Source organism: Osmia bicornis, chromosome 13, assembly GCF_907164935.1.
Source record: "Osmia bicornis bicornis chromosome 13, iOsmBic2.1, whole genome shotgun sequence".
Taxonomy (NCBI): Eukaryota; Metazoa; Arthropoda; class Insecta; order Hymenoptera; family Megachilidae; genus Osmia; species Osmia bicornis.
The window spans coordinates 9,211,785-9,230,708 of record NC_060228.1 but is presented as its reverse complement, the minus strand read 5'-3'; the positions used below and the strand labels follow the sequence as shown (position 1 = coordinate 9,230,708).

At 30.3% G+C, this 18,924-nt stretch overlaps 8 protein-coding genes across 16 annotated transcripts; 5 read left to right on the top strand and 3 right to left on the bottom strand.

The window, feature by feature from the left end:
• The first annotated feature begins 264 nt into the window (after positions 1–264).
• On the top strand, positions 265–3,458 carry LOC114873692 (cyclin-dependent kinase 10). 2 transcript variants are annotated; one of them, XM_029182287.2, is made up of 7 exons: positions 265–474; positions 606–760; positions 839–1,439; positions 1,513–1,809; positions 1,897–2,030; positions 2,109–2,155; positions 3,369–3,458. In XM_029182287.2, the coding sequence occupies exons 1-6, from the start codon at positions 465–467 to the stop codon at positions 2,142–2,144; spliced, it is 1,233 nt and encodes a 410-aa protein (XP_029038120.1). In that variant the 5' UTR covers positions 265–464; the 3' UTR covers positions 2,145–2,155; positions 3,369–3,458. The 2 variants fall into 2 exon arrangements, with proteins under 2 accessions (XP_029038120.1, XP_029038119.1); XM_029182286.2 differs by lacking the exon at positions 3,369–3,458 and having other exon boundaries at positions 2,109–2,225.
• LOC114873695 (ejaculatory bulb-specific protein 3-like) lies at positions 2,482–4,246 on the bottom strand. Its single transcript, XM_029182293.2, has 2 exons — positions 3,362–4,246; positions 2,482–2,913 (listed from the first exon to the last, which is right to left on the bottom strand). Exons 1-2 carry the CDS (start codon positions 3,543–3,545, stop codon positions 2,723–2,725), a joined length of 375 nt encoding a protein of 124 aa, XP_029038126.1. The 5' UTR covers positions 3,546–4,246; the 3' UTR covers positions 2,482–2,722.
• Positions 4,247–4,391: 145 nt separating this feature from the next.
• Positions 4,392–5,675, bottom strand: LOC114873696 (ejaculatory bulb-specific protein 3-like). Of its 2 annotated transcripts, XM_029182295.2 has the most exons (3): positions 5,608–5,675; positions 5,123–5,155; positions 4,392–4,895 (listed from the first exon to the last, which is right to left on the bottom strand). In XM_029182295.2, the coding sequence occupies exons 1-3, from the start codon at positions 5,630–5,632 to the stop codon at positions 4,726–4,728; spliced, it is 228 nt and encodes a 75-aa protein (XP_029038128.1). In that variant the 5' UTR covers positions 5,633–5,675; the 3' UTR covers positions 4,392–4,725. The 2 variants fall into 2 exon arrangements, with proteins under 2 accessions (XP_029038128.1, XP_029038127.1); XM_029182294.2 differs by having other exon boundaries at positions 5,123–5,656.
• A 24-nt stretch (positions 5,676–5,699) lies between these two features.
• Positions 5,700–12,092, top strand: LOC114873691. Its single transcript, XM_029182285.2, has 15 exons — positions 5,700–5,943; positions 6,168–6,611; positions 6,691–6,984; positions 7,064–7,335; positions 7,414–7,589; positions 7,669–7,868; positions 7,940–8,257; positions 8,319–8,511; positions 8,589–8,714; positions 8,857–9,507; positions 9,577–9,733; positions 10,018–10,573; positions 10,671–10,899; positions 11,075–11,800; positions 11,875–12,092. Coding segments are annotated over exons 1-15 (4,395 nt in total). The 5' UTR covers positions 5,700–5,941; the 3' UTR covers positions 11,926–12,092.
• A 189-nt stretch (positions 12,093–12,281) lies between these two features.
• LOC114873693 (phosphorylated adapter RNA export protein) lies at positions 12,282–14,675 on the bottom strand. Of its 3 annotated transcripts, none has more exons than XM_029182288.2 (4): positions 14,256–14,675; positions 13,399–14,014; positions 13,036–13,311; positions 12,282–12,974 (listed from the first exon to the last, which is right to left on the bottom strand). In XM_029182288.2, the coding sequence occupies exons 1-4, from the start codon at positions 14,304–14,306 to the stop codon at positions 12,712–12,714; spliced, it is 1,206 nt and encodes a 401-aa protein (XP_029038121.1). In that variant the 5' UTR covers positions 14,307–14,675; the 3' UTR covers positions 12,282–12,711. The 3 variants fall into 3 exon arrangements, with proteins under 3 accessions (XP_029038121.1, XP_029038122.1, XP_029038123.1); XM_029182289.2 differs by lacking the exon at positions 14,256–14,675 and adding an exon at positions 14,150–14,244; XM_029182290.1 differs by lacking the exon at positions 14,256–14,675 and adding an exon at positions 14,108–14,197.
• Positions 14,676–16,048: 1,373 nt separating this feature from the next.
• LOC114873588 (oligoribonuclease-like) lies at positions 16,049–17,255 on the top strand. 2 transcript variants are annotated; one of them, XM_029182063.2, is made up of 5 exons: positions 16,049–16,304; positions 16,410–16,471; positions 16,549–16,710; positions 16,776–16,996; positions 17,060–17,255. In XM_029182063.2, the coding sequence occupies exons 1-5, from the start codon at positions 16,232–16,234 to the stop codon at positions 17,193–17,195; spliced, it is 654 nt and encodes a 217-aa protein (XP_029037896.1). In that variant the 5' UTR covers positions 16,049–16,231; the 3' UTR covers positions 17,196–17,255. The 2 variants fall into 2 exon arrangements, with proteins under 2 accessions (XP_029037896.1, XP_029037895.1); XM_029182062.2 differs by having other exon boundaries at positions 16,758–16,996.
• Positions 17,256–17,341: 86 nt separating this feature from the next.
• LOC114873591 lies at positions 17,342–17,785 on the top strand. Its single transcript, XM_029182069.2, has 2 exons — positions 17,342–17,618; positions 17,697–17,785. Exons 1-2 carry the CDS (start codon positions 17,342–17,344, stop codon positions 17,741–17,743), a joined length of 324 nt encoding a protein of 107 aa, XP_029037902.2. The 3' UTR covers positions 17,744–17,785.
• Positions 17,786–17,816: 31 nt separating this feature from the next.
• On the top strand, positions 17,817–18,855 carry LOC114873590. 4 transcript variants are annotated; one of them, XM_029182066.2, is made up of 4 exons: positions 17,817–17,892; positions 18,141–18,401; positions 18,487–18,588; positions 18,658–18,855. In XM_029182066.2, the coding sequence occupies exons 2-4, from the start codon at positions 18,153–18,155 to the stop codon at positions 18,796–18,798; spliced, it is 492 nt and encodes a 163-aa protein (XP_029037899.1). In that variant the 5' UTR covers positions 17,817–17,892; positions 18,141–18,152; the 3' UTR covers positions 18,799–18,855. The 4 variants fall into 4 exon arrangements, with proteins under 4 accessions (XP_029037899.1, XP_029037897.1, XP_029037898.1 ...); XM_029182064.2 differs by having other exon boundaries at positions 17,818–17,892; positions 18,138–18,401; XM_029182065.2 differs by having other exon boundaries at positions 17,834–17,916; positions 18,138–18,401.
• Positions 18,856–18,924: the final 69 nt, after the last annotated feature.

Sequence of the window (18,924 nt, the reverse complement as noted above, 5' to 3'; positions counted from 1 at the left end):
TATATATATACATACAGGGTGATTTTTTTACAAGTTAATCTAAAAGTACTATCGATAAATTAATACTATCTATTTAAATGTTTTCATTTAAATTATCTATCCCGCATATACTTATTATTATCGAGTCAGATTGCTTTTACAAATAACCATTTACTTGAGAAAATTTTGTTCTTTGTAATGAAATTTACGAAAACGCCTCTTGTGAACTAGGTATAATGTTTGCAAACTATTGAGTATCAGGTCTAACGATAGCGACATATTCCCCGCTGTTGCCCCTTTCCGCGACGAAGTTTGAATTGATTTCGAGTCATTGAATACATACATATGTATATATACTAGTGTATTACTGGTCATGTTTAAGGGTAATTAATTGTTTTTATATATCTGTTTTTTGAACACGAATGTTGAAAAGAAGAATAAATATAATCCCAAAAATAATATTTTGTAAAAGAAAATAAATCATAATGACGAAAGGTATGATTTTATTTTATTATGGTTATGATACAAATATCAATAGAATAGGTTATGTATTTTTCTGTTTATTACATGTTTATAAAAAATGTAAATTTATAAATAACTTGTATAAATTCTAAATATTGTTTTAGACGAGACTTTGGACAAAAAATCAGTAGAAAACAATGATACTGATAAAAAAGCTATATCTGAAAGTGGTCCAGATCCATCAGCACCGATAACTCGAAGAGGAGTACTGACATCATTTTTAACTGGCAAACCTATGGAAATACCAGAACAAGATATTGTAAAGATTTTATTTATATCATAATTCAACTTCCATATGACTTTATTTATATAGCTACATTATTTTTCTTTTTTATAGTTGGGTAAATGCAGATTTGTGTCTGAATTTGAAAAATTAAATCGTATAGGAGAAGGCACATATGGTATCGTTTATCGAGCAAGAGATACTAAAAATGATAAAGTTGTAGCACTAAAGAAGGTTCGAATGGAGCATGAGAAAGATGGTTTACCAGTTAGCGGCTTAAGAGAAATATCAGTACTTTTATCGTGTCGTCATGAAAATATAGTACACTTAAGAGAAGTAGTTGTAGGAAGAAGCTTAGAAAGCATATTTCTTGCTATGGAATATTGTGAACAAGACTTGGCAAGTTTATTAGATAACATGCAAGCCCCATTTTCAGAAAGTCAAGTCAAATGTATTGTTTTGCAAGTATTAAAGGGTTTACGTTATCTGCATCACAATTTTATTGTACACAGAGACTTAAAAGTGTCAAATCTTCTAATGACTGATAAAGGATGTGTAAAAATTGCTGATTTTGGATTAGCTAGGTGGTTTGGTTTACCTTTAAAACCAATGACACCAAGAGTAGTAACATTATGGTATAGAGCACCGGAATTATTGTTACAAGCAAAAACTCAAACAACTTCTGTCGATATGTGGGCTGCTGGATGTATCTTGGGTGAATAATTTTTGTTTCTTTTATTCATATGTAGTCGATAATTTATTTTAGTGCAATTTTGTTTATATATTAGGTGAATTACTTGGACATCGACCTCTATTACCTGGACGATCGGAAATTGCGCAACTGGAATTGATCGTTGACTTATTGGGTACTCCAAGTGAAGCAATTTGGCCAGAATTTAATACACTTCCAGCATTACAAAACTTTACATTGAAGCAACAACCATATAATAATTTAAAACAGAGATTCCCATGGTTAAGTGCTGCCGGTTTAAGATTATTAAATTTTTTATTTATGTATGATCCAAAGAAAAGAGCTACTGCAGAAGAATGTTTACAAAGCAGTTATTTTAAAGAAGCCCCTTTACGTGAGTAATACAAAAAAATGTTCATTCCACGATACTTTATCGATTAAAAATGAATCACTATGTACTAAATATGATTCTTTTTTATAGCATGTGATCCTAAGCTTATGCCTACATTCCCGCAACACAGAAATATGAAAAAAGCTGCCCCGACAAAGGAAACTAGAGAACCAGAGACAAATGTTACAGATCAGACTAATAACTTGCCTGCAATTTCAGATCTTGTAAGTTTGGTATATGAATGTTTGATTATACCTTTATAAATTATCCGAGTATTAAAAATCAATGATTTTTCTTTTCAGCTTGGATCGCTTGTTAAGAAGAGACGAGTTGAATGAACTTTAAAACTGTAATTCTACTTCTAATTTCGAATATAATCTAAACAGTATCGTTTTTCAATTATAAATATTACTTAAACATTTCATTAAAAATATGAATTTATTCTTAAGCAGGTTTTTAAAATAAATGTACTTTATTCGCGAACATCTATAAAATTATGGTCATTATTATTGCTTCATTTATCGATAGTATTTCAAATGCATAAAAATTCAAGGGAAAATATTTAAATTCAAAATCGTAATTGATGAAAGACGTCGAATTGATTTTCGTTTCGCGTTAAAAATACCAATTTCCTTTGATGTTTGATGTTGGGAATTTTAAATTAACATAAACAAATTAATTGATTAATATTTGCAGTTACATTTACCACTTTCGTATTTTACATTATAGGTTTCTTATATCTAATACATTAATGTACGAAATAATAAAAAAATTTGGTTCAATTTGGCACCTAATATAAAATCCCTAAAGAATTTTATGTGTCCTTTTGAACATTACAAACTACATGTATGTTTTAATTATTTTAATTATACAAATTAAATCTTATTTTTTAATATTAAATTTATAAATAACAAATTTATGTCTTTTTGGCAGTTTGGGTATTTTCGTAACGCTTCATGTATTCTCCATTAGGATCGTATTTTGCAGTAAGTCGTTCCCAATCTGTAGGCCTTTTAATTCTGAGATGATTTATTACCTTTTCTGCAGTAATTTTCTGTTTTTCATTACATTTACTGCAACCCGTAGACAACGCATCTGGTAATGTTCCTAAAATGATAAATTTACAAATTAATTCAGAAATTGTATTGAACCAAATTAAAAAAAAGAAATTTAATATCTTACATACATTTAAGGAGAAATAAAAAATGATTTTACGTTTAAATACATATAACCAGAACTTGAATGTTATTTAAGAAAGTTCGATGTAATCCGTACGAGAAAGTTCAAGTTACGTAATAAAGAGAGGGAGAGTAAGTTGAACTCTGTCGTAATCGTTGCAGCAAATGTACGTAGAAATTTCGTATATGTCCAAACATTAACGTTTATGTAGAAAAGAAAATTTATTTGTTTAACATACATTTCGCTTTAAGGCTGATTAATTTTGCTCGTTTGGAACATAAAAAATACGAAAGTGGTAAATGTAACTGCAAATATAAATACAAATACTGCAAGTATAAAATCAGCACTTGTATGAAATTAAATAACTGGTACTTACTTTTCAGTTCTCTACCCTCGTTGGTACAAGGCCCTTCACCCAACATACATTTAATGTAATTGGTAAGAACACGTCCATTTTGAAGTATCCTATCAACGTCGACGTCGTCGTATTTACTTGGATATTTTTCAACTGCTACACAACTTGTTACAATTAAGCTGAATAGCAGGAAGTAAACTTTCATGTTGTGGCGAATACGTCTTTACCAATTCTTAACTTGAAAAAATAAAAATGGGGTACAGCAGCAGCAGCAGCAGCAGCAGCAGAAATAATTAGAAATTATTCTATGGAATTACGATAACAAAACAAGAAAGAACGAATGAATTCCCTTTGAAAAGTATCCTCCAGCGTGGAAAGTAAAATGCTGTTTGTAACCGTCGAGTAAGCTACCGAATTATATATGTAGCTGAACGCAGAGGATATTGGGGGGAGTGGATATACATGTTACTCGAGGATATTGTATATGTACGTATTTTTAAACGATCGTTGTCAAACGACGTTATTAAGATACAAGGAATAGGTGTTCATTGAAAAGGTAACAAATGTATTTGATTTATTTCTAATTAATTAATGTGTAATGTATTACAACGAGTACTTTTGGCTGAATGGAAATAAAATAGTGGTTTGAATGAATCGTTTAAGGGTTGATAATAGAGTAGAGGCGAGCCGGTAACAAGCACACTAATCTACACAATGCGCTGTGTATTGTTTTATTTTATTCAATTTCAAATAAGTAAACGTTCTGTATCCGATTATTACACAAGATTGATTTATTATTGGTTATTACTTGAAATTTTGCTGACGATCTGTCGATTTTGTTCGTGACCTACAAAACATTTCCTCTTATGAAGCAATATTTCTTTTTTCTCAACAATACGCTCTTACAATACCTACTTACATATATGTGTTCGAATTTTTATTTAAATATAATAAAGTATCATATCACGATATGATGTTAGTAACATACATATTGTACGTAGAAGCAAAATGAAGTTGCTAAATCTTCTACTATATGATAGAATATCTGGTTCATGTTATGTGTGTAAGTTTCGACATTAGAATCATCGCATTGATTAATATGCTGGTCGTATCATGATTTCAACTAACTTTTTATCCTTCAACTATCTATATTGCGAAAAACTGACTGTCGAAGCTTTCTATCGACAGGTATCCCTTAAGGCTTAAGGGACAGAACCTTCGTTCTATACAAATTATTTTGTTCAAATTTTTGAAGGGGTTGATAGAAAAAAGAATAAAGAAAACAAATTGTTAATATGAAATTGTTAATACTTTATTGTTCGTTTCAAAGTCCATCAAAATTTATCAGTAGAATACGACGCTCCTCCTTCGTTACTGTCATTTTATTAAGTTCTTCTGTAATTTTTATAATACGGCATTGCTGTATAACGTTGTACAATAATATGCCACTCGTTCGGATAATTTTCTTTCATAAATGCGATCAATGTGCGTGCGTGTGCCATTTGTCGAGGTGTGCAACGACGGCAATGATTATTCAAAGCTTCCGGTAATATCTCTGTACAAATTGTAATGAAAATTATTCAAAAATTCATTGAAATCTATTATTAACATTTAATAAGTATTATGTATGTAATAAGTAATTAAATAGAACATCCGTCGCAGTCACAGAACATCCATCTTTCAAAGATCAAGTGCCATTGAATTCATAACACATATTTTAGTTCAATTTTCCGTGATACAAGAAAAATTACTTGAATTAGTTATTTTAATTTCATTTCTTACCTTTGATTTTCCTTCCCACGACATCACAATGGCCTTGACCCAAAATACAATTAATTTGTTTTTGCACGTAACGTCTATCGTTCAACAGATTCGAAATATCTTGCGCCTCGACAAAGATTGTTATTGCAAAAGCAGTTAAAAAAAGAAAGATTAGAAATTTCATTTTCAATTGCAAATATCAAACGTTAAATTAAACTATGTTTATTTTCCGTAAATTAATAACCAAGGCACTTAGTCCTTGCCTAATGTACGAATTCGAAATTTTGAAAAGAAAACTGGCTATCTCAAGTGCTAGAACGTCTCTTTATATATTCTCTTCCACCTCTAGAGGGGTGATTAGGGTATGTAAATGGACAATAATAGTTTATGTATTTCCGTTAATTTCACTTTCTAATTGATTTACGAAAAATAGTTTTATGGGAAATCGCGATAACATGAATTTTCTTTTCTTCACACAAATGACATTGTAGATAATATTAAATTACCTTCATAAGTATGGCTGGCGAACATAAAACCTATCTGTATAAATTAAGCGTTTTGCGTTGAAGCGCGTTAGTTCGTCTTCGGACATCGAAGAGGTAGGAGGGTGAGTTCCTGTTTTCAATAGCAGCGCCATCTATACAAAAACGGCGCAAACTACTCGACGAGTTACCGACTTATCGACCATTCCTTCGGCAGTCGGTAAGTTGTCTTGTAGTTTCCGCCACTTCCTGATAGGCGGCGCTACTGTTCTCTTGTTTCGGAACACTGTTATGTATTATGTGAGATTTTGACGGAGTGATTACTCCGGTATTATTTATCAGCAAAGTTTGCTAAAAAATGTACGTAATTGTTTAAATATTTGGCTGTCGTCTGATATGGGTCCCATGGATATTAGAGTGCCATATAACAATAAATGACGTACACAATCATACTCGCAAAAATAAGTTAGGTTAGGTTCTATAGCATGGGACCCATATCTGACAATCCTCAAATATTTCTTATAAAAATATATAACATGCTCTATATAATATAATACAAGCATTAATTAGGATTTTAATTTTAGGGAAGAATCTACAAAAGAAAATATTGTTGAGAAAGAAGTAAATCTGAATTGTTCTTCTGTTTCTTTAAATGAATCTCCAAAAAAATGTAATCTGTCGTTTTCATTTAACTTTGATTTTAATGATGTGAACAATGATGAATCGTCTGACTCTGAAACTCCAGACTTACAAATTGACGTCTCTGAAGTTGACAATTATGAGCCTTCAAGTAAACATAAAAGAGATGCTGTCGAAGAAACTTGTTCAGTCATTAATGAGATGGAAGAAGAAATTGAAAGGCAACTTGATGCTAAAGCAGCTAAAATTAATCTTACAGCTACCAATGTAAAGAATATCTTAAAGCATGTTATTACCAATGAACATGTAATGGCAATGGTTAAAAATCGTCTTTATGATACAGAAGACGATGTACTTTTTGAACCAAAATTAACAAGAGCAAAGGCCAAGTATGGTTATATGAAATATGTCTTGTATGTTTTATGACCATGCTAAATATTTTTTTTAATTGAAAATATTTTAATACAGAGAATTAGCAGCAGCTCAAGTTAATATCCCATGGCCAATAACTTCAGTGAAAAAAGCTTCGTCAGAAGTACAAGTACTTATTGAAGAAGAATTACCAGAAGATTCTTCTGATGAAGAGTACAATCCAGAACAAGATAAACAAAGTGATGATGAAAGAGAAGCAGAAAATTCTACAAATAGCGATGTAGAGTCTCAACCATCAATACCGTTAAATCAATGCGATACATTTGGAGTTGAACAAGATAAATCATCGAATGTTCAGTACGATCCGGAAGGAATTTTTAAAATTCCAAAGTAAATTATTAATCAATATAATTATATAGAAATAAATGATTATAGTAAAATTATAATTACATGTAAGAATATGTTTTAGTATACCTCATGTTCCAACAGAAGAAGAAAGTATTGGTCAAAGAACACGTTCAAAACTTTGCTTGAGTGAAACACCTTTAGAACAGATTGAACAGGCATTTATACCACCTGATATAACGACTGATATGTATGATTGGGATTGTGAGGTAGATGAAGATTGGGATAACTTTTTAAAAGAATTCACTCAACCGTTAACTCAAGAACCTACAACAGAAGATGATCCAGAAGCAGATCCAGAATATAATATTTTAGAAGATGAAGAAACAGATTTTCGTATGTAAATATACTGGGCATCGTAAATTTTTTTAAATATTACGTATTATCAAAATAATTAAAATATTATATTTATAGTTGATAAAGAAGAACTACGAGCTGATAAAGCTGTAAAAGTTACCCGGAAGGAATTAAATAACTTAATCGCAGAATTATTCGAATTTACTGATGCCTTCTCGAAACAAGAACAGGAAATTTCAAAAAAAAGAAAGCCGTCAGAAAATATAAATTCTTCTACTGAAAATAATATTATGGTATGGAAAGTAATGTATTTACGTTTTAATTAAAAGTAATTATGTTTTTTAATTAGAGATGTAATTTGTTCTGTTTTAGAATTGTTCTGTAACAGACTTACTGCCTGCTTATAAAGAGCCTGAGATTCCTAATTTAATAAATTCTGAGCAGCGAGAATTATTAGCAATTCAATTTCAGCAACATGTTCAGTTAACTGTACAACATTTTGCCATGACATACATGCATCCAGATTTACATGCACATTCAAAAACATGCAAGCAGCTTATAAACAGTGTAAAGTAAGTTTATAATTAAACAGCTTATTAACACGTAAAATATATGTTTATTTACACTTTATATATTATATTAGGTATTTAAGCAATGGTCCTAATTCTGCATTTAATGCAACAAATTTACCAGATGCTTTAAAATTAGTGTCTGATTGGGAAAATAAATTTTTGGATAATAAATTCTACGAAGATTTTAAAAAAACTTTTGCAGATGAGGATGCAATTAAAAAGATATATCAATCAAATAAATGGAAATACGTTCCCAAATTTCATCCAGAGTTAAAAAAGTTATTTTTAGAAAGTAAAGCTTTAATGTATCCGCAACTTTTACCTCAAATACCTTTTCGAAGTGAATTAATGAAATTCGTACGTTCTCCGTACCTAAAATCTGAAGAAAAGTGAGTACAATGATACGCATGATAAAAATTAAATTATAATTAATTGAAACTCTATTTTTAGTTTAATCGCATTAGGTTTAGAACAATTTATCCCTTTTGTTGCATCAAAGCCAAGAAAATTTAAAAGTAAAAAGGCTCAATTCATAGATGCAATTCAATTAATTATTCAGTATTTAGTACCATGTAGAGAAGCTCAAGGAGTACTTTTTCATGTTCAAAAAAGGCGTTATGCGAAAGAAGCGAATCCAATAAAGGTAATTTTAGCCCTTTTTCTTCCTTATAAACATACAATTTACGAGATAAATTTTAAAAACTAAAAATATCGTTTCAGTATTATTTCGAGAAAGGCTCTGCTCCTAGAACAATACATTACATAACGTTAGGATGCGATCTTAGAGCACCTAAAGATCAACCAATAAATCTTTTACCTGTAGAATGGCAAACTTATCTTAATAATGTAAGTGATAAGCTTAATTAAGTATCTTATATATTTTCTTTCTATTTAATGAATATATTTTTTATACAATTTTTTTAAGTATAAGAAATAATAATTTTTAAACATTTCAATACAAAAATAACATATATATGATTTTACACAGACGAAGCAAAAAATTGATTTACTTAAACGAAAACATATATTGAATTCATATAACGATCTTGTGAAAAAGAATTGTTCAACAAGCGAAAATAATAAAAATTTCACAGCTACTTCCAATACTCAATCTTTATGTAACCCAAATGTTAATGAATTACCAAAGATATTACCTGCAAATATCAATAAAAAAACAGTAAGTAAAGCTATAACAGAAGACAATTCAAAAGTAAATGAAAATACTTACTCTAATGACCTGACAAAAGCACCAACAAATAAAACAAATGTTGTATTACATCATTCTGATATGGTATGTAATAAAGCGCATATATTACATGAAAATAATTTTTCGAAGACCACAATCACAGAAAACGATAAAGAAAAAAACGTAGATGAAAATATTGAAAACGTTCAAAACGATGAATTTATAAATTCAAAAAGTAGTAAACTTTCTAAAAAATCTGATGTGGTACAAGAGTTACCTCCGTTAAGAAAGACTACGCCTAGATTAGCAAAGACAAGAAGTGCTCAAAATATGAAGTTAATGGCCCAAGTTTTAGGATCGAAAGGATTATCATCTAATTATAATACTTTAAAAACCAAAGAGAAAAGCGAGTTAGATAAAAACTCGGAGAAAGTGTTAAGCTTGCCAAAAATTGTAGGTAAGAGTATTTCTTATTATACTCGAATTAAGTAAAAGTTTCAAATATTTTCTATTTTCTTACAGGATAGTGAGGAGGAAATAGCAGAATTAATGTTAGCCAGTACCACTATAAAAAAAGATTCTATTAATAGAAAGAAAGCTAAAGAAGCTAGAGAATTAGAAAATATTAAAAGGCTTCTGGAATCTGAAAATCCATTAAATGAAGAAGCAAGAGGATCAAGTATGTTGTACTTAATGATATTAGTCATTGGCGTAACTAGGACTTGCCCACCCAACCTTGTGAACTGGTTGTCTCATTATTTTGAGATCTTGTTTTTAAAAACATAGCGTATAATAATGTTTTTATTTTGTGAAATTCGTATTACTATTAGAATTAAACAGTAGTAAACATTTGACACTATTAATAAAACTAAACGACCTAGCTCACCTCGGAAAAGAATCCTAGTTATGCTAATGATTTTAGTACATTTTAATAAAACATTAATAACTTGTCATTTTATACAGAATTTGCAGCATCGTATCTTCAAAAATTGCATTTAACATTAGAATTTAGTAGTCCAGAAATCTTTCGATCCGTGATAAAATTATATTTAGATTATTATGAAAAATTGGAGAGTATTAATCAAATGGAAAATGAGCTACCCTTTTCTAGTACATCACAGTCTGTGCAGAATGAAGAAATTAAAGAAATAAATGCAAAGAATAAAGACGCAATTACTATTAATTTATATCGGAATGTATGTGAAAAATTACACGAATATCCTGAGCTTTGTACAGACTTTTTGTTATTTTTAAAGCCGCATCAAGCTGCAATGATAGATAAGTCAGTGGAGTATATAATGCTTCAAAAAATGAGCGAATTTATTAATGTAGTTCAAATATATTTTGCTAAACTACCTTCTCGTATTGCAAAAATAATGCAAGCTATTACACAACTTTCATCTGATCCTCAAACAACTTTAGAACATGTTCATACAGCCATGAATCCTATACTTAAAGGACATCCATTAGTTATGGATTTATTTTTACAAATATTACCTACCGCGAAACCACCAGAAAGGTAGTGCTTGTAATGTAATTAAGTATAAAAATGATTTGTATATTATGCTATAAAAAACTAAAGGTATGAGTGTTTAACACATATTATTATTTTTTAGTTTATTTGCATCGCATATGTTTGAAAATTTAACATGTCCAATGGGACCATATGATAAAAATAAAGTTTATACAGAAGACGCCGCAGAATTATATGAAAACGTTGAATTATCTGTGTTGGCATCTCAGGAAGATCCTTATGGCGGAGAAAACTGCAGATGCAATTGCCATAGCGGCGATGACACTACTTTTAAGAATATTTCGGAACACTGTGTATCTTGTGGTACAAGGGTAAATTATTATTTTTTTATTTAACTTATTGAAGTAGCTTCAAATATGTAACACAACGAAAATTATTATTCATGAACCGTAAAAAATGAACATTTTTTTATTATTATTATTATTTGAGGCTACATAGTGGTCATTACAAAAATTAATAATTAATATTACTTAATTATTTGAACAGTTTCTCAATGGCAAAATTTATCTTCAAACATCCGAAGGTCTAAGGCCTGCTAAAATTATTTTTCCTGGAGCTGATGAAGAAAAATTAGAAAATCTTGCTCGTGTATCTTTAAAAACGGTTGACAAATTCGTTCCATCTATTTCCTCTAGACAACGAAGAAAATCTTCCAAAAATGAATTCCATTCTGATGAACAATTAATGTCAAAAAGTTCATCTACTAAAGAAAATGAAGAAGGAGGAAAACTAATAGTGAAATCTAAGAAAAATATAAAGTCTCCATCAAAATCTGGAGATCAAAAGAGATGTTTGAAGAGATCAGTTAGCGAGATAGATTATATGCATATAAATACTAAAAGAATGCGTATAACACAATGTAAGAATAAAAAGGAAAAGAAAATTGATAAAGATATGAAAGTGAAAGACACGAATTCATACGATCTTGAGTATATGAAAGTTAATGAATCCTCGTGTGAAGATTCGAAAGATTCTGCAAAAGAGATAACAGAGGACACAGCATACGTAAAAGCTAATGCGTTAGATAATAATGTAAATAAAACTAATTTATCTAATGAAATAAGAAATACTGTTAATTTAAATATTAATGTAAATGCTGAACCATGGACACGGCAAGAGGATATGATACTACTGCAAACTATTAAAAAGGAATATTCTGAAAATTCATTAGCTATGGTTAGTAAAACATTAGGAAATCGTACAATTGATCAAGTAAGTTCTCTTATGTTATTTTGTATATTTCGTTATAACATATGTATGTAATTAACATTCAAATTTTTCTGTAGGTAAAAGAAAGATGTCAAACGCTTCTTCTGTTGTTAGAAAAGATGATGTAAGTTTATACTGAAGTCTTATTATTTATTTGTTTTATTTTTGAATAAATAAAGGCAGTATTTATTTTAAGAAAATACTAAAATAAAGTATTACTTCCTATAAGATATCAGTATCTTTTTGTAATCCAATTTTAATAAGAATTAAAATATTATTAAAATATCAATATTTATATGAACGTGATTAATTACTAAAAACCAAAACATTTATATACGTAATATAGTAAATAAAACTGTGTATATGAGATAATCTATACGATACGTTATACAAAGTACAAATAGTCTGATATTTATTTTCATAGTGATCTGTATGTACATAAATAATTTTTAACATTAGAAATTTCATGAAAATGATACAACTCTTATGAAACTTCATATTTGTTACGTTTCATATTTTTTTCTTTTTTTTTTACATTTATCTTAATAATAAATATAAACATGTTAAATGAAACATAATAAAAGGGATACACAAATATTTGTTGTTTTCTGAAATCTGAGAAAGTGACAAAGTGTTATCATAGTATATACACTTGATAAATTATTTTATCACATTATGGAACGTCGTTGCAGTAGATTTGGATTGGTCACTATTCGATCACACTCCAAACTTTTTAACTGTATATGTATATTATAGGCATACAAACTATGTAAACTGTATTCACACTGTGTATATGTGCGCACACGCGCTCTCATGCATCTGTGTTTATGTGGTTCCTTGTACAATGATTAGAACTTCGTTCTGTACAAATAATCTGCGCGATACATATTACAAAGAAATAGCAAAAAGATATTTTATAGTACTTCCATACTATCTATGTCTATTCCAATGTCAAGAAAATCTCCATAATCCTGAACATGCCTTTGAACGAGTGGATGTTCCGAATGATCAGGATCATCGGTTACAGGACTAGGCGGTGGGTTAGTCATTGTACGATCAGAATCCAGTGGCATTCTATCCATGCCCTCACCACGTCTTAACCTTGCTTCTTCTGCTATTTCTCTTGTAGAAAGTTCTGACTTTGTTAACAAGGCAGGAAGATCTTTTTCTGAACCATCTATAAAAAATAATTATTTTATTAAAGAAGTACTTAACATCATTTAAACGAAGCAACTTACTTTCTAAACATTTTATTAATTCCTGTGCTTTTTGTCTTCTTGCAACAGCATCTGCTTTCTTTTCTTCAGCATGTTCTTTTTTATCGTAATAAAAAATTTCTCTTATTTTTTCTTGAGGTATATGTTTATCATTTTTCACTAACCATAAATAAACACCGCCCGCAGTTCTTCTTCGAGATCCATTCATTATTAACATACCACCTCCTTCTTCAATTTTCTTTGTTTTTTGAAAAAAGTAAATGGCTTTCTCTTTACCAATTATATCTACAATTCTTCCTGGAAAACAGAAATTTAAATAGCTTTATGTATTGGTTAACTGTGTAAATATATGTATACATTGTAAAATTCAATTAAATTTCTTACTTATAAGAAGATCTTTCTTTTCGTTAAGTTTTGATGTTATATCAGATGCTACATCTGAATCAGTTGATTCAATCGTCGTACTTAAATCTGCTATTTTTCGTACAGTTCCTTTTTGATTATCTGTACCCATTGAATTATGTTTTTTTCCTAATCTTAATTTAATATTACTTCTATCAGAGTTTGTTCTTTTATTCGTTAATCTTCTTTCACAATCTTTTTCATCTTCTGAACTATTGTTATTACGATGTTCCATATTCCACCTACCATTAGAAGAATAATGGTGCGGAATGTTGTAACTTTCAACACTACGTTCTTGATTTTGTTTTTTCGTTACACCACATAATACTAAGTCTTCTGTTAAAGATTCTTCTTGCAGCTGAGTACACCATATTTTATATTTATCATTTTTGCCCTCCCAATTTTTTGTTAAATTTTTAGATCGTTTTAGTTTTAATTTGGGCCTTTTACTTCTGGTATGTCCAGAATCAGAATCGGAATCACTTTCGGAATCTGCGGAATCATCAGACTCGTCACTATAGCCCATTTTTACGTGTTCTTCTTTATTTAAAAATTCATGAGGTCTTTTTAAAACATTATATGTTTCAATGTCGCTTGCCTAAATAAAAAAATTCATAATAATAAACATACTTTATTAATGAATAAACGAGTTATTTTAATAATTATTTATAAAATATAATTAAAAGATTACAGAGTGCAAAAAAAATTGGACAGATAAATCAATATAATTTACATTAAACTAATATTATACAATTGCAGACTTTAAAGTTAAAACACAATATCTTCATGATTACAACAGGTTAGACTTCTGTCAAACATGAAAGTATAAAATGTCTGACCTCATCATCAATAACTTCGCCTTCCTCAAGCTCTAAAGGTTCTGCTTCCATATTTTTCTTTTTCAGAAATGGCAATATTCTCAGCAAGTAATTATTGCTTCAAATTGCACTCACCAAGTTATTCTTGGTTATTCTTAATAAGTTTTTTTTCTAATGTAATCTAACCGTTAGTGTTTTTTATAATACCGTCACTGTCGCCACTACTGCTCAAACTTTGATATTATAACTTGTTTTGTTCATCTCGGGTGTTTCAGGTGACTCTTTGTCATGAATGTACATACTGCCACTCTCTACGTACTTTTTCACCACGTGGTCTTATACACGGTGATAAAAAATATATGAGAAGTGGAAAATCTATGAAAAGAACATAATATAAATATGCACGTTTACATATGTGTTATTCATTGTAATGGTACTTTCGTGAAAAAAAGAAATATGTATTTTGTAGCGACTAGCACCACAAGCTTTCGATGCGCCATCTAGTTTTAATTTAGGTTACTAAATTCCTAGTCTTATTCTTTTAAGTTAAGTAGTTGGTAGTTCTAGTTTTTAAGATGCGCAGACCCATCATTTGTTAAAGCCATAATTTGTAAAGACGTGATTTTCCTTGTAGTGATCGAAATAAATAGACTTAGTTTGTTATTGAATAGTGAATTTCTTTATTTACCCCCTCCCTATCGGACCTATCCGCTATAATTTATATGTAACTAGCGCTACCTATCGAAACATAGTGGAAACTGAACATCAACTTATCGGCTGCCAAAGAATAGATCGGTAAGTAGACAATCTATCGATAGACATGCCCAGTAGATTTTTTATAAAGAGGCTTTTCCCAGAAAGCTCGATTTGACCCCTCTTGATGATGACCTAGTTAATTTTTTAATTGGAGCACTTTTAAGTTTGCTCGATTAATTTCGATGTCGAATCAGCGCCCTCTGGTTTTGGAAAAAGGAACTAAATCATGCTCAATTTTTGGCCCTCTAGCGGCAAAAATGTGAACTAAAATTTCGATGTCGAATCAGCGCCCTCTGGTTTTGGAAAAAGGAACTAAATCATGCTCAATTTTTGGCCCTCTAGCGGCAAAAATGTGAACTAAAATTTCGATGTCGAATCAGCGCCCTCTGGTTTTGGAAAAAGGAACTAAATCATGCTCAATTTTTGGCCCTCTAGCGGCAAAAATGTGAACTAAAATTTCGATGTCGAATCAGCGCCCTCTGGTTTTGGAAAAAGGAACTAAATCATGCTCAATTTTTGGCCCTCTAGCGGCAAAAATGCGAACTAAAATTTCGATGTCGAATCAGCGCCCTCTGGTTTTGGAAAAAGGAACTAAATCATGCTCAATTTTTGGCCCTCTAGCGGCAAAAATGCGAACTAAAATTTCGATGTTGAATCAGCGCCCTCTGGTGGCGAAAAAAGGAACTAAATTTTGCAAAATTTGGGGCGAAAAACTAACTTACCTTTACTTACCTTTATTCGATGCATTCTTTGTAATATATTTATTATAAGGAATGTAGGGATGAAAAGAATGTAGGGATGAAAAGAATGTAGGGATGAAAAGAATGTAGGGATGAAAAGAATGTAGGGATGAAAAGAATGTAGGGATGAAGAGAATGTAGGGATGAAAATAATGTTGGGATGTAAGGGATGAAGCGATGTAAGGAATGTACGGACGGAAAGAATGTAGGGACGGAAAGAATGTAGGGATGTAAGTGATACTGAGATAGCCTTGACATTATGGCATCAGGGGTATTAGGGACCCCGTGTTAAAATGCATTGCTAACCCTTGTAAGTAGTTCACAAATTGAAAAATGAGACGGGCGGTTGTCTTTGCGCTTTGTATACATATATAAGATATATTTTTTAGATTAGCCTACGCTTATGTAGTTAATAAATTTTCGATCTTAAGGAATGTTACATTATATATATTTTAAAATAATTTTTCCTTCAAATAAATAAAAATATATTACCGAAGAAACATGATTTTTATACGTGGTTTGAAATGGTCAAAGAATTGTTTTCAATTGCTTCCTTCACGTTGTTTTCAAAATTGTAATTAAACTTTGTTAAGCTTTTCAATAAAAATATGCATGCATAAGAGTATACATTCATAAATTCATGAATGTATTTTAATAGCACCAACTTCAATTTTAACAGCTAATATTAATGTACCAAATATGAAGACAAACAATGATCATATTTGTTGGCTAGACATGGAAGTATGTTAATATTATTAAAATAAACATGATTCTGTATAATGTGTTATGTAAATAATTTTGTATAACAAATATTTTAGATGACTGGACTTGATGTACATACCGACCATGTTTTAGAAGTAGCATGCTTAATTACAGACAAGAATTTGAAAGTCATAAGTACTGATTTAAATATAGTTATACATCAGCCAGATGAAGTATTAGAAAATATGAATGATTGGTGTTTACTGAATCATAAAAAAGTAAGTACGTTAAGAACTTTATGTATGATATGTTATACAATTTGAAGTATTATCATTATTTTCAGACAGGATTAATTAATGAATCACGTTTAAGTAAAATTACAATACATGATGCTGAACAAGCTGTGTTAGAATTTTTAAAACTATATATCAAGGAAAAAACTTGTCCATTAGCAGGAAGTTCAGTTTATATGGATCGTATGTTTTTACATAAATATATGCCATTGGTTGATAATTATTTGCATTATAGGATTATTGACACTTCTACTATTAAAGAATTAATTAAGTAAGTATTTTATACATATAGTTTTATATACAGTGAAATAATGTATAATTATTTTATTTATAGAAGGTGGAATACAAATGTCCCAACATTAATAAAAGAACATAATCACAGGGCATTATCAGACATAATAGAAAGTATAAGAGAATTAGAATATTATAAAAAACATATATTTGATGTATGTAAGCAAAATGATGTATGAACCTAAAGCGAGTAGGTTCGTTAATTAATCAGTAAAGTGAATAATGAGCTCGATTCGAAAGTTGGTTGTCAAAATAATTAATTATGCTTAGTTGCTTCCGATATCGGAGTAGAGGCTCCAGATGCATTTGCACGCGGCCCAAGTAGATGTCGGCACTGGATGCGACCCCCGGTGTCGGCCATATGCTAGGCACCCTAGATGGGCACCAATGTGCCAGGCGTGGAAGGCTCCAGAGCTCCAGAGTAATATGCATACATAAGATCCCAAAGCTCTCCTTCAGCACTGGTGCCGGTCGCCGTGGGGTTTTAGTCAGTAAGAATCTGATACTCCTCCACCGCTCGCCCCCAGGGGTCGACGGGGAGTCTTGTGCAAGATTTTACCACGTTAAAAAAAAAAAGTTTACAGCCACTAATTCAAGTAAAAGTAAGTAAAGGTAAGTAAAAGTAAGTGTCCAGAGAACTAAAAGGGAACTAAATTTGTAATGATTTCTTACTCAAAAAGAGCTTACAGCGGTACAATGCAAGGATGTAAGGAAAGCAGGGGTGTAAAGGGGTGCTCTAATCTCATCCGGGGTATCTGGGACCCCCTATATCCTAACCCCTGAAAACGAAGGCATGTCCAGTCTTCTACTATTTATAGTCACTGGTTGTAACCAGTTGTGACGTAATATTTAAAGTTCGTCCTAATAAAACGGAAGGTTTGTTACGACGAATATTAAAATGTACTTAATTTTAATTAACTATTTATACATTTAAAAATGTGATGTAACCAAAAAATTATTACGTGATAATATTACTATTGCTGTTGTAAATATTGTAATCAACACAACCTATTTTATGTTCAAACATATTATGGAAAATACAGTTATATCCATATAAAGATACAAACATACGTTTATATTTTATTTACATTTCTATAATTATCATTATTGATTACTTATAGCAGAAATCACTTACAATGGAGCCTACTGACATTGCTAAGATAGATGCAGTATCAATTGCTGGTCGTGTTGGTAGAGAAAGAGAGCGTTTGATTGGTATGACAGATGAAGAACGTGCATGGAGGGCACGTTTCGTCAAAAGTCAGGAACTTGCACCAGATGAACCAATAAAACCAAAAGGATACGATAAATTATATTATAATCCTCTTCGAAGATTTTATAGAGCACCATTAAACAAAGTTGAAAATGCATTAACTCCATTATTGGTAGGAAGAGAAAGCTTCTATGAATAAATGATAATGTTAGCTGATAACATGTTTTTTAAATGTTACATGCTATATTCATTTGTAGGGTGAGGCTGCTGCAATTATTGTACGTAATATAATAGGAAGAAGCATAATTGGTATCTTTGTAATTTATGGTTCATGGTATTACTTCAAATATAATCATGCGGTATGTTAAATTTTTTTATTGACATTACATATTTATTATAATGTAAAAAATATGAATATTTGTTTTCAGACTTGGATGCGACAGTCTGGTTGGAGAATTATGTCATCACGTCCTAGGGTATACCCAGGAACTAAAGATTTTCCCAATTTTAAAGCTCCAATGAAACCTAATGAATATGCTACATTTGGCTTTGAAAACAGTCCCATATAAACATTGTAAGAATTGATTTTGAAAATAGTCTTAAATGTAATAAAATAATTTAACATATGTATATATTAAAATAAATATAAATGAAAAAGAACTTAAATACATAAGATAATTAACAAAATCTGGAAT

Coding starts and splice junctions, on each gene's coding strand:
- LOC114873692 (XM_029182287.2), top strand. Junction 761..838: donor AAATACCAGAACAAGATATT/GTAAAGATTTTA, acceptor TCTTTTTTATAG/TTGGGTAAATGCAGATTTGT. Junction 2,031..2,108: donor TGCCTGCAATTTCAGATCTT/GTAAGTTTGGTA, acceptor TTTTCTTTTCAG/CTTGGATCGCTTGTTAAGAA.
- LOC114873695 (XM_029182293.2), bottom strand. CDS start 3,545: ATGAAAGTTTACTTCCTGCTATTCAGCTTAATTGTAACAAGTTGTGTA. Junction 2,914..3,361: donor CGAGGGTAGAGAACTGAAAA/GTAAGTACCAGT, acceptor TTATCATTTTAG/GAACATTACCAGATGCGTTG.
- LOC114873696 (XM_029182294.2), bottom strand. CDS start 5,285: ATGAAATTTCTAATCTTTCTTTTTTTAACTGCTTTTGCAATAACAATC. Junction 4,896..5,122: donor CGTGGGAAGGAAAATCAAAG/GTAAGAAATGAA, acceptor CAATTTGTACAG/AGATATTACCGGAAGCTTTG.
- LOC114873691 (XM_029182285.2), top strand. Junction 7,336..7,413: donor AGATGAAGAAACAGATTTTC/GTATGTAAATAT, acceptor TTATATTTATAG/TTGATAAAGAAGAACTACGA. Junction 9,508..9,576: donor TGTTAAGCTTGCCAAAAATT/GTAGGTAAGAGT, acceptor ATTTTCTTACAG/GATAGTGAGGAGGAAATAGC.
- LOC114873693 (XM_029182288.2), bottom strand. CDS start 14,306: ATGGAAGCAGAACCTTTAGAGCTTGAGGAAGGCGAAGTTATTGATGAT. Junction 13,312..13,398: donor AAAGAAAGATCTTCTTATAA/GTAAGAAATTTA, acceptor TCTGTTTTCCAG/GAAGAATTGTAGATATAATT. Junction 12,975..13,035: donor ATTAATAAAATGTTTAGAAA/GTAAGTTGCTTC, acceptor TATTTTTTATAG/ATGGTTCAGAAAAAGATCTT.
- LOC114873588 (XM_029182062.2), top strand. CDS start 16,232: ATGATTTTTATACGTGGTTTGAAATGGTCAAAGAATTGTTTTCAATTG. Junction 16,305..16,409: donor TTCACGTTGTTTTCAAAATT/GTAATTAAACTT, acceptor CAATTTTAACAG/CTAATATTAATGTACCAAAT. Junction 16,997..17,059: donor ACTATTAAAGAATTAATTAA/GTAAGTATTTTA, acceptor TTTTATTTATAG/AAGGTGGAATACAAATGTCC.
- LOC114873591 (XM_029182069.2), top strand. CDS start 17,342: ATGTCGGCACTGGATGCGACCCCCGGTGTCGGCCATATGCTAGGCACC. Junction 17,619..17,696: donor AGCCACTAATTCAAGTAAAA/GTAAGTAAAGGT, acceptor TTACTCAAAAAG/AGCTTACAGCGGTACAATGC.
- LOC114873590 (XM_029182066.2), top strand. CDS start 18,153: ATGGAGCCTACTGACATTGCTAAGATAGATGCAGTATCAATTGCTGGT. Junction 18,402..18,486: donor ATGCATTAACTCCATTATTG/GTAGGAAGAGAA, acceptor ATTCATTTGTAG/GGTGAGGCTGCTGCAATTAT. Junction 18,589..18,657: donor ACTTCAAATATAATCATGCG/GTATGTTAAATT, acceptor ATTTGTTTTCAG/ACTTGGATGCGACAGTCTGG.